The 16173-nt window shown below is 41.3% G+C and overlaps 1 protein-coding gene across 12 annotated transcripts in view; it reads right to left on the bottom strand.

The window, feature by feature from the left end:
* Positions 1-15389, bottom strand: part of LOC144506416 (dystrophin-like) — a 1861003-nt gene extending 1845614 nt beyond the window's left edge. For all 12 annotated transcript variants that reach the window (XM_078232507.1, XM_078232503.1, XM_078232508.1 and 9 more), the window contains exon 1: positions 15060-15389. In XM_078232507.1, coding sequence (XP_078088633.1) covers positions 15060-15147 — 88 coding nt within the window. In that variant the 5' untranslated portion in view covers positions 15148-15389. The remainder of the gene's footprint in view (positions 1-15059) is intronic.
* Positions 15390-16173: the final 784 nt, after the last annotated feature.

Below are 16173 nucleotides of genomic sequence, written 5' to 3'. Positions count from 1 at the left end.
CTCTTGCTTCAGCATCTTTACCTCATATCTTACCATCACCATTCCATGTGTGAACTTTTCCCATTAGTGTTCTATTGATTTATTCATGTGAATGTTATACTCATTAAGCTGATAGATCTTAGTATGAAGATACCGAACACGCCAATCGAAACACTCCCAAATACAGTACAGTATTTTTGGTTGCAGAGTTAACATCCCTTATTTGACCTCAATTATTTCCCTTAGTCATATGTACAGGCCAAAATTCTCCAGCCGTTCGCTGCCAGTGAGAATGGAGAATTTGGCACTCAGCCAAATCTGTTTATTGCAGCGGGACCGGAGAATCCCAGCTGCGGGTGAGGTCGGTGAATCCGGCACATGGAACAGCACAGCCATACTGTTCCAGGGTGCAAGTTACATTTTCTACTTCAGCCATTATTGTGGTATTTTTGAGTAATGTTACCAGTTTAATGCTATATTAATATAGTTTGGTGATCTGGATGCACACAGATACAAAGGCACATGGGCACACATAGCAACAGGCACATGTTAACACACAAGCCGCTATCATGCCACACATGCACATTGAACATGCAGAGTGAATACGCACACAGTTGTTGTTTGGATCCTGACAATCAGCAAAGGCTGGAGGTTTTCTTCTTTGGACTTTGCATTCACTGCTCTTATATTCAACAACAATGACTTGTGCTAGGCCCCAGAGATTGAAGGTATGACAATTCAGTACAGCCCTGCCATTCTCACCCACCAAACAAAAACTAACTTTTGCAAAGTTTTGTGCCAGCAAGGCCTCACATATGGTACAGCCAGTGTGTATTAGAAACTTGTGGACAGCATGCCCCTAACTTTCCTTTGTGCATTGCTGTGCATTTTGCAAAGTTTGCTCCCCAGAGTCAAAAAAGTGAAAGTGAGCCCTGATTGCAAGAAGTCCCATTTCACACAATCCAGAATCGATGAAGTACCATCTGTCGGCACTGCTGTGTGAATACAGCATTTTCAGTGTCATGTAAAATAGTTTGATATAAAAAATAAATTATTTTTTGTTAGTTTTCTTCCTGCAGCTCTCCATGTTTTGTGTTTTCTGGCCGTACCTTGCCTGTTTTTTAAAAATTCTGATTAACATATTTATTTTTTCTGGGATCTATTTTATATTTTTCTGTTCCAACTTTGTCACTGCCTCCACCATCTGCTTCACTGTTCAGTCAATTTGTTTTCCTAATTTTCTCTCTATCTGTTGCCACTGTTTTCCACTAAGCCATCACTTCCCGGCCCTGGTGCAATGTTTTACTGCACATGCTGCTCTCGCATGCTTGACATTGGCTCAGGTTTCATCGTGCTAATGATAGCAAAGCTGTCAGTGTTTTGGAGTTTCCACACATGCATAGAATAACACAGAAATCCAGAAGTCACAGTTAGTGACGCTACACTTCCCCAGAGCATGCGCTGTTGTGCCCCAGACTATGGATTGACAACTTCCACTCTTTAACCATATCAGTCTCACTGTAAAACACTTTAAATGTTCACTTTATTGAATGAGATGCAACTGAAAAGCTTAAGGCATACTAACTTCAATTACTGCTAAACACTCCCATTGATCCTGTAAAACTGATTTTATATTTGTGGAATGTCAAATTTCTCCATTATGATATAAAAAAACATGGGGATGATTCTCCCAGCTGTGCTGCTAGGTTGGGGCTTGCTCGGAGGCGTCTGGGAAGATAGCGATCGAGGGGTAGGGGGCTATGCAAGACAGTGATGAGGTGTTGCAGTGCTGGCCAGCGTTCGGGCTGGCCAGCAATCGGGAGGCCAGCAGTGCGGGGTTACTGCGCATGCGTCGATCTCCGCGCTGACAGATCAATGCAGTAGCCCGCTCAGTGCTATGCTACCGGCCTCTCCAGTGAGAATAGACCCCCGTCCACAGATTTTTATCGTGATTCACGCTAGGGTTCTCTGTGATGTACAGAGTATGGGAGATACATTTTGAAAATAATCAGTGGGATTTACTCCAGTTTTTATGCGAATTCGGCACTTAGAACTTTTTTTGGAGAATCCCGGCCTACTTGTTTTTAAACTTGTGATTTTTTTTTACTGTTTATTTATATTGATTTTTAGCTTCCGTCTGAATTCAATCATAATAATTTGCTTTGCTAATGACTGTAAAGTCCAGCCCTTTAACTCATTATCCTACTCCAACAAGACAATGCAACAACTAAATCGATCTCTTAATGAAATAGTGGTTATGTGGTTGGCTTAAAACTCAGACTGCAGGAGCCAACACCTTCCTATTTCCTTTTAATGTGAATAAATTTTCTAATTACAGTTGACCAAAGGAAATAAAGAACACAAGACTTGGAAGCGGGAGTAGCTCATTCAACCCTTCCAAGTCTGCTCTGCCATCCAATAAGGTCATGATTGATCTGACTGTGGTCTCGACTCCAAATTTCCACCTGCCCCACACCCTCATAAACCTTTCAGTTTTAAGTGTATTTATTAGTGCCACAAGCAGACTTACATTAACACTGCAATGAAGTTACTGTGAAAATCCCCTAGTCGCCACACTACGGTGTCTGTTTGGTTACACTGAGGGAGAATTTCTTTAGCATGGCCAATGCACCTAGCCAGCACGCCTTTCAGACTGTGGGAGAAAACTGGAGCACCCGGAGGAAACCCACGCTGACACGGGGAGAATGTGCAGACTTTGCATAATCACCAAGCTGGGAATCAAACCCAAGTCCCTGGCACTATGAGACACTGTGCCACCCTTGACCCTCTTGATTAACAAAACCCTATTGAAGATAAAAGCAAATCACTGCACAATACTGCCATCTGAAACGAAAACAGAAAATGCTGGAAAATCTCAGCAAGTCTGTGGAGAAATCACTGATGTTGTTTTGTTTCAAAAACCTATCTAACTTTGCCTTGAATAAATTTGGTGATCCAGCCTCCACTGCTTTCCAGGAGAATGAATTCCACAAACTAACAACTCTCAGAGAAATAAATTCTCCTCATTTCCATATTAAAAGGGAGACCTCTCAATCTTAAACTATGGCTCCCTAGTTCTACTCTCCCCAACAAGAGGAAACAACCTCCCTGTACCCACCGTATCAAGTCTCCTCAGGATCTTATGTGCTTCAATAAGGTCACCTCTCATTCTTTAAACGCTAATGGGTATAGGCCCAATCTGTTCTGTTGGAAGGCTGCTGGAATTAAATTGCAATAGGATTTGAAAAAAAACAGGGTCAAAACAAGTCATAGATCTATCTAGAATTCCTGAGAAACTCATAAATCAAGACAATGAATGGGCTCCCATGAAAATATGGCTATTTGGGTTCTTTGGAAAGGTCAGTGTTTCTCATGGCTACCTGAAAATTCCCTTCCGATAAATACTTTAGAGTAGGTTGGAGGTGAAAATTTAAATCAGACTTGCCTAACAAACCACCTTCCCGAAACCCAGTCAGACGATCTGCTGACCTGCCAAAGGTGAATATTCCTAAGCTTTGGACCCATTAGGGAACGACAAGTAGCTCGTGTGTAAATATAGAGACCTGGATTACAAGCTCGCCTCCCTTTTATTATATTGTGATCCAAAACCTTTAGTACCTCCCATTGAATGTACACTAGCAATCTGTGTCTCTGCTCCTAAACTGTACCAACTCACACTTCTCTGCATTAAATTACATTTTAATCTTTGCTGAAAATGTTATAACCAACAATATTAAATTTCTAGCCTGTCTAAACGTGTACCACATCTGCACTGCCGCTAGAACATTAGATTGCTCTGAAGTTATTAATACTTTAGCATTTTCTAGTTCTGTTTTGAATACTTTGTCCATTCACATACATGCCGGTGAATCTTGAATCCATTTTTTGTAGTGTTTTTTCTTTAGCTCATTTTGATTTTGTTCTTATTTTATTATTTCCTTATTTTTCTCTTGTGGCTCTGCGTTCCCCCTTACCCCCTTTTTAACCTAATGTTTCCCGTCCCCCTGCCACAACTCATTTTATATTTTCCCTTTTTCTATAGACTAATTACTTCCAGTAAAGGCAGTAATCTGAATCCTGTTCAAATGAAGCTCATTGACTGTAAAGGCTACTCCTGCCTTAGGAAGAGTGTGAACAACCAGGGAATTGGAACATCTCCCTCTCTACATTTCCCAGTTCCACCTTCCCACCCATCTCATTTATTCCTCCACCTTGCAGCCAACATCAGTGATTTCCTTCGCTGCAAACCCCAAACAATGTCACCAGAAAAAATTTGCAGGGTTGCAAAGGAAGAGACGAGCTGCTCTTGCAGAAAGCTGGTACAGATACAATGGACGAGATTTTCTGGCTGCACTCACCCCAAAGCCAGAAAATCCCACCCAAGGTCAAAGGATCTTTCCATGGTCCGCTTCTCTGCCCGTTACAATTCCCATGGCGGGCAGGATGGGGAAATTCCCTCCAATTAGTCAAATGGCCACCCTTTGTTCTATAATCATTCTATGATTCCAAGCAATCAAAGATGGCCACTTTCCAGCCTCGAAGGCCGCCAGCAAGCCAAAGCTACATAGCCTGCAAATTAGGCATTTCTGCTCTTTGTCTGGTACACTGAAGCTTCCAAATGGTTCAACAGTGTCACATAGCAGATCCTGTGGAAATGCAGCCAGGGCAATCCAACTAACTTACATTTTAATTAGTCAGAAACACATTCTTCAACCGAGTTAGATTAGAAGAAGTTCCTGGTTCAATTTCATGCTTCACCTCTTGCATCTTGATTGAATCAATAGACAAGCACAAACAGTTCTGGCTCGGCAATACAATCAGATACCTTGGGACATTCCAGTTGTCCACCCCTGCTTTACTTGCTACCAGGGATTTCTGATACCCAGGAGCACAGAACTGACTATTAACTCAAATTTGGCCGGAAGTACAGAAATATGCTAAGGATTAACTTAAAAGCAGAGCCAACTCATGAACTCATCAATGGCCTACCTGTGACAAGAAGCCTTCCTATTCTTGCAAACCTTCTGCCGATTTAAGATAAATAATCTAACTCCATGACTAGTAGTTATTCCACCAATTATAAGAGAAGATAACTGGAAGCAGTTTAGTTGTGCCTTAATTGCATCAACCAAATTAGTTTGATGATATTCATCCAAGTCCAAATTATGCTTGAACAATATTAAATTGCAGGTCAATACAGTTTAAAATATCTTGTTGCAGAATGCTCAAAGAAGAAAAATGATTGTGAAACATCTTTACTTTATCATTATAACCCCATTTTGTTATGGGGTTATAATGATAAAGCTATTGTTTGGCTGTCATTTAGTATTGTCATCGAAAGTCACAGAATTAATTATTTATTTCTTGGTCTAGCGAGATTTTCTTATAAAACAAAACTTTCAATTAAATAGTATGAATTTCAATCTGACAGCAAGATGGTCCAATGCAAAGTAATATGGGAAATAGCAGAACCACAGCATCAAACCTCCCCACTATCTGCATCACTGATATTATACATCATAACGCAGATGGCCTGCCTAGTTCAGACTGCTTTTAAAGATTCAAAACACATATTCTGAATTTTAAGTACAATTGCCAAACAGGAGTTCTCATTGACAGTGTTGCCATAGTAACACAATTAAAATGTGTTTATATTACAATGACTCCCACGCGACGCATGCTATTAAAACTAACTACTTGACTACTTGGTTTTGTATGAAAGGTGCTATTGTTCAACAGGGCTGTATGCAAAGTAAATTTTTTGCACTTTTTAAGTTTGCAGTATTTGATATACATTGAATTCCATTAAATAATAACAGATTCTCTCCTGGTCTCTGAGTCAATAAAACATTTAGTATTCTTTTCCTCGCCAAATAGCAAAGGTTCAGCTGTTAATTTTGGCTTCAAGCTGCTAAATGTTTTTGCTGCATTGCTGATCTGCAACTTGGATAATGCAGTATTAGAGACTCATTCTAGTTTCACGCTATAGAGAGAATGTACTTTCAAGTAAGATTACTTTTGTAAGTTACTTTTGTGTTTGCGTATAAAAATGTTATGCATATAGAATCCCTATAGTGCAGAAAGAGGCCATTCGGCCTACCGAGTCTGCACCGACAACAATCCCACCCAAGCCCTATCGCCGTTACCCCACATATTCACCCTGCTAATCCCCCGACACTAATTTAGCAATTTAGAGTGGCCAATCAACCTAACTTAAAGTTCATAACACCTCAAACATCCTTTATTTTATTTCAACCCGAATGTTTGATCTCGCCCTGGATTGAGTATGAAACAAAAAACATGATGGCTGTGGGAGGAAACTGGAGCAGCTGGAGGAAACCCACGCAGACATGGGGAGAACGTGCAAACTCCACACAGACAGTGACCCGAGGCCGGAATTGAACTCGGGCTCCTGGCGCTGTGAGGCAGCAGTGCTAACCACTGTGCCGTCCAAAGTACAACCTTCATTACATGTTCCTGTCACTGAGTCTGAGTTAATATTTTGTACAGGGATCTTTGCTTATTAGTTGTGCAATTAATTTTGGGAAGAATCATTTGAATTTTTATGTCTTGATGTACCATTTATTCATCCAGTACCAATATCGTAAAGTATTACCAACTGTACACCAGAAGATAATGCTTCCCAGCAGGTGTTTTGTTAACATCTGCAGATTTCTTCCTGCTGCTAAAAGTACTTCAAATATGCATTTTAAACAAATTATTAAACCATGAGTTTCCAGATGTGCATGCAATTGCTCTTAGCAATGAGCAGAATTTTTCAATGTAAAACACATGCCTCAATTGAATTGCTGTGATCAGGATATTTTCATTGCACTGTTACTAAAATCTTGGGAATAGAATGAGAATACTCTCAATGAGTACTGTTCAAATCAGAGGGACTTGCAAAATACCTTGGATCCTTTTTTCTCCATTTTACCGTAAACATTTAGCAAAATGAAGGACTGCTGCTTTATATTTACATTTACTTTTTCACTAAAATGACTGAATTGAGGAAAATTTCTCCCATCACATTTAACTATAGGCATGGTAATGTTAATCTCATTGCTCTTGAAATTACACTGTGGAACACTAATATATGAGCATTTAACCTTCAGATATTTAATCTTGGGAAGACGCTGATGCAATCCTAATGTCACTGGACTAGTAATCCAAAGGCTCAGAATGAGGCTCTGGGAACATGGCTTCAAATCCGCAATGGCAGCTGGTGGAATTTAAACTCAATTAATACATCTGGAATATAAAACTTGTCTCAGCAATGGTGACTATGACAACTATTGTCAATTGTTGTAAAAACCCATCTGGATTATTAATATCCCTAAGGGAAGAAACTCTTGCTGCTCTTACAAGATTTGGCGCACATAGGACTTTCGACACACAGCAGTGTGATGGACTCTTAATTGCCCTCCGAAATAGCCGAGCAAGCCATTCAGTTCAAGAGCAATTAAAGATGGACAACAAATACTGGTCTTGCCAGCGACACCGAAACACGTAAAATATTTTTAAATTTATTTTATTAACAAATCATGACGTAATTTCAATAACATTTTATTGTGTTAATGATTGTATATATTGTTCCATTTTACTTCAATCTCAATGCGAATAAAATGAGCAGATATGTACTCAGAGCAGAGCAGTTTTCCAGCACTATGTGAACCTACCGCAGCAAGCAGTGTATGAGCAAGGAACTGAATCTATCCAAAGCAACCTCCTACCCTGTTGCTGTCCATTAAAGCACTTGCTCTGAATCAGAATAGCCTGAAAAACAAAGTCCAAACCATCCTGACATCAGTAGGCAGAAGCTTTGGTAAAACTGAATTACTACTGAGCTTTGATTCCCTCTTATGTTTATCAATGGTCATAGGGAACGACTGACATGGATCATGGAAGTTCCGGATTATGGGGCTTGGAAATATAGTCCTAGCCTAGAACACGGAAGGTTCCAATTACACTTCATTCACACTTGGCTTTTGGGTTCTTTTACATTTTAATTGATGACAATTACATTGTGACAATACTTTACCACAATTAAACTGGGTTATTTTAGGAATAAAGGAGAAGTATTTTTGCCCACTCATTGAACTACAAATAAAAATTGATAATCTTGACAGAGCTATTGCCAGAGCAGGATTGAAATAACTACACCATTTAAAAAATATTATTTATTGAAATGTCGGTGAAGCACCAGTGGCGTAGAGCATCACTGAAGGAAGTATCTAGTTTAGTGCAGACTGACTAAATGTTCACTGGAAAGCTTTAGTCCACATGCTACCTGCAGCCTGTGTAGATTGCAGCAAGGATTGATTAACTGACTATAATGTTGGTATTGACACTCTAGGATTATCATTTAAATGATCTGAGTTTCAGAGTGAACTTCGCCAATATATTCCTTTTTTGGGTACTATCCATTTCCATGGGACTGCAAGTTATAAATAATTTGTTGCAAGATCTGTATTTAATGAAGCAACTAGCTATTTTCTTGTTGCATATATTAATTCAAGCAAAGACCTTGTCATACCAGGGTGCCTCACCACCAATGTCTCCTTCCTGCCTTTGAGCACAATGACTTTCCACTTTGATGTGTCAGAGATCTGGGAATCAGTTATTCGGATTACAGAAGATGTGAACCCATATAGTAGCACAGTGACATTGCACATTTGGACGTCAATATGGTGTGTTAACTCAATTCAAAAAGTAGCCAGAATGTTTTCCCAAGCTGCACCAGGATCCGCCGCATTTATCCCCCATAGATCCACCCCTCCAACCCTTCTCAAATATCTGCATTACAATCATCAGTAAGAGTTTTAACAACGCCAGGTTAAAGTCCAATAGGTTTATTTGGTAGCAAATGCCATCATCAGAACAGAGCTCCAGCAAGGTGGTCCATTTCATTCAGACACATGACTGCCATAGCCTAAAGAGCTTCCGCTTGGGAGAGAAACAGAGTTAATGCTTCAGGTCAATGAATTTTCATCAGAACTAGGAAAAAAGTTTGAAATGTTGGCCGGAATTCTCCGATGTTGTACGCACCGCCACCACTACCAACAAGAACGGAAAATTTGGTGCTCAGCCAAAACACCATTCGCAGCAGTGAAACCAGAGAATCCCAGCTACGGGCAAGGTCGGAGAATTCCAGCTGTGATAGATTTCAAGCAAATGGGAGATGTAAAAGAAAGCAAAAGTGAAGATCCGTGATAGGGTGGCAAATGGGAGAGATTAAATTACAAAGTAGCTGATGGTGCAATGCCAAAGTTAATGGCCGGAATTCTCCCATCCTGTCCGCCACTGGAATTTTAGCAGGCAGTTGCGGACAATGTGAAACCCCATTGACGGTCGGGCGGGCAGGAATTTTTGGCTTTTAGACCAGCGCAGCTGGAGAATTTCGCCCAATATTTCAGGTCATTTTTCCACATCCATTCCATGCCCCCACAGGCCCCTCCTCCTGCCTTCACCCCCCTCGCCTCCCCTCACTGCACCCCCTTCACCTGCTTCAAAACTATTGAATATCTACTTTTCTTAGTTCTGATGAAAGGTCATTGACCTGAAACCATTCTGTTTTTCTCTCCACAGTTGTTGACCGACCTGCTGACTATTCCCAACATTTTCTGCTCTTTTCTCAGATTTCCAGCATCCACAGTGTTTTACTTTATGTAAAATTCACAGTGGGGGCTGTGGTGTACATGTTTAAATTTTGCTTCACATGTGGAAGATATGAAATTAACTGGTTCCCGAACACCACTGCACAGTGACTAATTACAAATATGTCCAAACTTATAAAAGGTTATCAGACAATTCAGAAACATGGACAATAGCAATCTGAATTAATAAACTTAAGTATAACCATGAAGTTATTCCACCTGCTATGCTGTTGACATAGGTATAATCTTGCTATTCTGTTCATCACTAATGGACAACTAAGATTAGACAACAGGATCAGATGTTCTTTCCATTCAAAGTACCATATGTGCTGAAAGGTGAATAGTCTGTAGGAAAAGTGATGTAAAATATCATCAGGGTGAATAGACTTAAGCTAAGTGACTTTACGCATCTACAGTCTGACCATACTCCCAGGTAGGACAATAGCAACACGACAATTTCCTCATCTTCTCTGCCACTACAACTGGAAGATGGTGTGACCAAGTATGTTAGATAATGAGATTATTTAAGAAAATAAAGGGGGTGGCTGGATTGAAATATATAAGATCCTGTGGAGTCTTAACAGGGTGGACTTCAAAAGGATGTTCCCACTATTGTGACAATCTAGAACTGAGGGTCACAATCTAAAACTAAGGGGCCACTCATTTAAGATGGAAATGAGGAGAATTTCTTTTCCTTCCAGAGAGTTGACAGTCTTTGGAACATTCTTCCTCAAAAGGCAGTAGAAGCAGAATTTTTGAACATGTTTAAGGCAGAGCTAGATGGATTCTTGATTAACAAGGGGGTGAAAGGTTATCGGGGATAGGTAGAATATGGAGTTGAGATTAAAATCAGATCAGCTATGATCTTATTGAATTAGGAGCAGTTTTGAAGGATCTAGTGGCCTACCCCTGCTCCTAATTTGTATGTTTGTCAAATTATTTAAAGAAACATAGAGAACAAATGTACACTTCACTCTCATTTAGCTAATAAATAAATATAACTGTCATTGTTCCATTAACTTCAGTTAAGTTGTCAGACTGAACTAATTAAAATCTTCTATCAATGAAGATGAAAGCATATTGCCTTAAGCGAAGGACATATCGGAAACCCTCAAGATTCATTACTGACGATTTAACATTGGAGCCAAATAAGGCTCGAATCCAATTCTTTGAAAATATTTTCAAGATGGTGATTATGAATAAGTCCAATTCAACTAACTCTGGTCATTTTTGTTTTGTCTGAATGCCTTTAGGGAAGGAAGTCAGAACAAAAGCTGAACAGTTCTGATTTGCACACCAAACCCTGGATTAAAAGGAATGTTATTGCAGCAAGTGGTGTGAAGTTGAGCATCCTTTTAAACGTTGCAGGCCCCACGGCTAGTGGAAATCTAAAAGGGGAATAGTTGAATTTGAAACAAAGTCGTTACTCCTTGGCAGTTGCACTTCAACTGCGTTATGTTGGAGGAATGCATCAGCTTCACCAGTTTATAGTACCCAGATGTATACTTTGGCAATCAGAGTATCACTGCTGTTAAAAGCAGTAGCAAGGTTAATATTAAAGCAAATGAACACTACAGAGTTCAAAGGCAGAAGGCTGTCTGGAAATCTCACCTTTGTAGTACAAATGAGTATCAAAGCAGTGCATACTGAACACACAGTCAAAACTCTTTGACCTGGATTTGCAAACTGCAGAGCTTCCAGTAGCCCTTGTAAAAGCAAAATAACCATTCACGCTGAACAGCCAGAACATACTTCAATGAGTAGTCTTGGTTAAACAGCAGATGGATATATTTTACCTCCCATCCCTTTATATTTTACCCCCCACCCCTTTATGACTGGAATGTTTTTTAATAAATGGATATGCTATTCAGAGCAAAGGAAACTAGCTTAGTAACCAACCTTCATTAAGTAGAAAAAAAATCCCAAGAACCGAATGGCAGAATGATATCCATCTATGAGTACTTACCTGTGATGTGACAAATATGCTTCATTATTACTGTCATATGTTATGTTCTCAAATAATGGCAATGTGCCGCCATGGCTCTACTGACACTCATGTTGCTCAAAGGCTTTTATTTTATTCTGGTAGCATTGATGTTGAAATTGAAATGGCTCAGCAGTAGTAATAACACAATGAATACTGGAATAACGTCACATCTGGTATTACTGTGTTGAAAGCTTCAAGAAGTTCTAGTTGTAAAGATTTCAGAGTTGTGTTGCTTGCCACACATTTAATTGTTATTCAGTGGAGGGCAAAAATAAAAAAGAAAATTCAGGCAGAAACTGACAAAAACAGTCAGCACACATGGGTTTGATTGGATTCTTTGTGACTCCCTGCTGACACGCTGTGGTCTCAGCCATGGTAACACTCTCCACTCTGAGTCAAAAGGTTGCGGGTTCAAGTTCTACTCCAGAGACTTGAGCACAGAAGTTTAGCCTGACACTCTATGTCTGTGTTGAGGGAGTGCTATACAGTTGAACACAATACAGACAATACTACACTTAAATTTGGGACAAGCAACGCAGCTCAGAAATATTTACAAAAAGGACTTCTTGAAAGCTTTTGTAATATTAGATGCGACATTACTCCAATATTCACTGTGTTATTGCTGCTGCCAAAGCATTTATATTTCACCATCAATGCCATAGAAGCTACATTAATCAAATAAAAACCTTCAACTCTACTGACAGTCATGTGTGTTAATATGCCTGAAGCTCAAGGTAAATATTCTCTCAGATTCCAAGAAATCATACTGTTCATAATAATAATCTCACTGCAATGCCACTTTCACCAGGGGAACACTACTATTGCTGCACACTACTCCCAATATATAACTTATTATTGCAAAATTGCCAAATATCAAATATCAAATAAAGTTGCTTGATAGATTTTATATCACAGTTTAAACTCTACTTCTGGAGAAACTATTTTAATCAGGTCATGCTTCTTCACAAATGTATTTATATAGCATAAATAACCAGCTCTATAGATTGCTCATCCTTACGAGATTGTTTGTATTGTCTTATGACTGCCTTATTATAATAGCATCTGCCTTTTGCTTTAAATTGGATATTGTATTCCAAATTGCTTTCCTCTCACCCACCTTCTCTCTCGGAGGAAGGAACAGTCTAAGCCCCAGGCTTCACCACAGTCACTGTTGGTGCCAATTTGTGACTGATTGTCAGAAGACACATACTGTGCGGGGAGATATGCGAGTTGCTAAATTTTCAATTCCTTTAATCACCAAATTAAAACATCTCTCCATTTTGTATTAATCCACCGAGCATCCTTTGCACAATCTTTGTACCTCCTCCACATCTGACAAAATGCATTAAAGTGACAAGCAGCCCTGATACTCTTAACTTGTGACCTGCCACCCAGGAATTAAGAGCTGAAGCTTTGGAGCTAACAGGCCACACAATACTTACTCCCACTTCATGCAGTATTAGACATATCCCCCTTTTTTTGTTTAGGCAATCTCTTATTTGTGAGAACCTAACTGAATGCGCGACGAAAAACCATCCGGATCAGTTAGGATTTTCCAAACTTGATGGCAGGTTAAACTTTTGACTTTTCTCCAGTATAGATTTTGCAAACTTTTTTTGAAATGTATAGGAGCGCAAAATACTTCTTTGCTGTCTTTTTAGCTACCGTTTATAAAAAATACATGTACTCCTTTAAGTTGCTGTAACACGGCTCTTGAATGAAATGTAAAACCAGCTTTAACTGGTCCAGTCACAGCCTAAAATACTTTTCACTACTCTGCTAATTCATGAAGAGCAGGTGGCTGTCTCCATTCTGCTATGTCTGGGCATTACTATAACATTAAAATAAAACATGACCTTTCCGAGCACATAGTTGGGACTGTTGTTTCCTGATATATATTTCCAGTAACTGGCACTCGGCTGTACATGTCCAGGTAATCGCCAAAGGCCAACTTTGCAACAAAGCCGGTGGCTGCTGTTTTCCATCAACGCCGCTTAATTTTGCAGGAGATGGCCATCCGTCTATTCCCCAAAGTGTTCTGTGCACTCAGAGAGCTTTCCCTGTAACTGGAACAGCCCATTGTACAGCAAATTCATTTTACACCACCCTGTGTCGCTAAGCGCTCTTAACGCCTTGAGTTCTGAGCTATATACATGTTCTTTTTTCTCTGTTCCAGTTCCCTCAAAGCCAGTCGGCATTGAGTTACTAATAACTAAATTGGATCGGAACATCCGGAGTAACGGAGCGTGTTGCAGAGGAAATACGAAAATAATAAACAATCATACATCGGTTCTATTTCTGATGCAGAAACGCAAGAGTGAACCTTAGGCGATTATCACATGTGGTGAAGAGTTTACAACCGAGTACCGACCAGACATCAATCAAACATGGACTGGGACATCCTGCAACTGGAGGGCAGCCTCTGGAGTAAGTAACCGTCCCCAGCCACCCAGCCCAATTCATCAGGATTTAGCCCAACCCAATCTCACTTCCCGTACAGCTCACTTTCCCCAGAGTTCTAATCCCGCAAAAATCCAGCCTTGAAATTGATCCCTCTGCAGAATCAGAGGCTGGAAAGAATGAGGGAGCTTATATCCTGACAGCCTTTGCTGCCATTCTCCTCTCTCCCCGCCCCACTGCCTGATTTTGGAGGAAATAATCCTTTATTTTTTTTCAGCGTTTACTGCTGCTGTTAAATCCATCCTCGCAGCAGCTGTTACTCCCATCCCAGGTTGCTCTGGTTAACTTGACCCGCAGTCTGTGAACTGACTGGTCGGAACATTGTGCAGTCTACCTCCAAAAGTGGAAAGGAAAGAGATCAGCAGCCTGTCTGCTCCAACCTAAAACCATGGGGAGGAGTCCCAGCAGCAACAAATGACCATTGATGCCTGTTCCCACTGAGCATCAGTCCCTGGGTACCACTGGGACCAGATACACACATCCCACCAAGCACACACCCACAGTGTGTCATATCCACACAAGAACGTATTCACAAAGTTGGAAAGTGAAGGTGGGATTTTATTTTTTTTGTCAAGCACAGTGCCACGGTGCCTTTGTAACCTAATCCCACTGGGATCTCTTTCCAGCTCTGGCTATTTAAAGCAACAGCACCGCCTGCTCTCACTGTGAGCAACCTAACCACAAGAACAGCCCCGGGGAGCAGCCCGGTCTTATCCCCCACTCCTGGGTCCCCCCCTGCCAACCAGCCACCAGGCTCCCGCTGCCAACTCTGCCCCTGCAACTTCTAAAAGTAATGTGCCAGCCAGCCAGCCGCTCCCCAGTCTCCAGCACTGCAGTTATTTTAGTGCAAAGGAAAGTTAGAGTTTTTTTCTCTCTTGTTTCTAAGCCTTTTACCCTCCTCCTGGGGTCACGTTAACCGCCTCCCTCCCAAATCAAACACAATCAGCAACAGTAAACACAACAAGCTTTCCACTTACCCGTTCGAGTTTTAATAATCTCGTTAAACTCGTCTCCAACCCCGGCCGAGTCGTCTCTGGCACTGTCGGGACGCCCAGCCTCTGCCATGGCTGTGTGTGTGTGTGCAAGGTGCTGCCGCTGCTTGTTCTGGGGCTGCAGGCACAGAGAGGGGGATCTGTGAGAAAGCCAGGGTCCCCCGGCCTCAGCTCCCTCCGTTTGTGTGTGTGAGTGAGTCAGAGCCCCAGGCAGCGGCTGTGAGGAGGGCAGTCTCAACACGGGGCAGCTTCCTCCCCCTCCCCACCCCACTCACACACACAGCAGAGCTAAGCTGAGCTGTCACAACTTCCAACAGATCCACTTCAACAGGTGTGTGCCACTCACTCTCTCTCTCTCTCTTAACTCCACCCCCCACCTATTCCCAAATAGATCCTCTCCATAAAAGTGAGGAGCAGCCCAGCCCCAGTGCAGGATGAGCCGAGGAAAGCCGATACCTCCATCAATCAGGCGAGGCTGCAAGGATTGCTCTCCTGACACTGACCCGGTTTCACAGTGCCGGCATTTAAACAGACAAGCGACAAGCTCTCCCGACCGTCTCCTCTGTCTCAATGTAACATTGCCCCCTGCTATCGTCAGAATCTTTCTTATTTATTTAAGAAGTTGGGGAAACATACAAACCACAATCTGCTGTAAAGTCTACAGTCACCTGCAAATCTAAAATGGGGCTTGCATCAAACTCATCAGAAAGATTTTTCAAAGGCTAGTAAAATTAAAAAGGACAATTCATTCATATGGTAACTTTTCTTCTTTATGCTGAACAACGAGTTAAAGGAAAAGTCGATTTTAAAATTCTCATTCTGGTCCAACCCTACAGCCTCCAATTCTTGCTTCTTATCGAGTCATACGCCAGAACTCAACTACTTCGCCCGCATCTGAATCGGAGCGGGTGGGGGTCCGACAGCGGGAATCTCCGGTGACCTTGGGTGGGAATTTCTGGTCTTGCCCGAGAGAGGCTGTAAAATCCCACCCATAGAGTCATAGAGATTTACAGCACGGAAACAGGCCCTTCAGCCCAACTTGTCCATGCTGCCCTTTTTTTTAACCACTAAGCTAGCTAGCCCCAGTGGCCTGCATTTG

Source organism: Mustelus asterias, chromosome 17, assembly GCF_964213995.1.
Source record: "Mustelus asterias chromosome 17, sMusAst1.hap1.1, whole genome shotgun sequence".
Lineage (NCBI taxonomy): Eukaryota > Metazoa > Chordata > Chondrichthyes > Carcharhiniformes > Triakidae > Mustelus > Mustelus asterias.
Note: the sequence above shows the minus strand (reverse complement) of the source record. Positions and strands in the feature narration are given on the sequence as shown.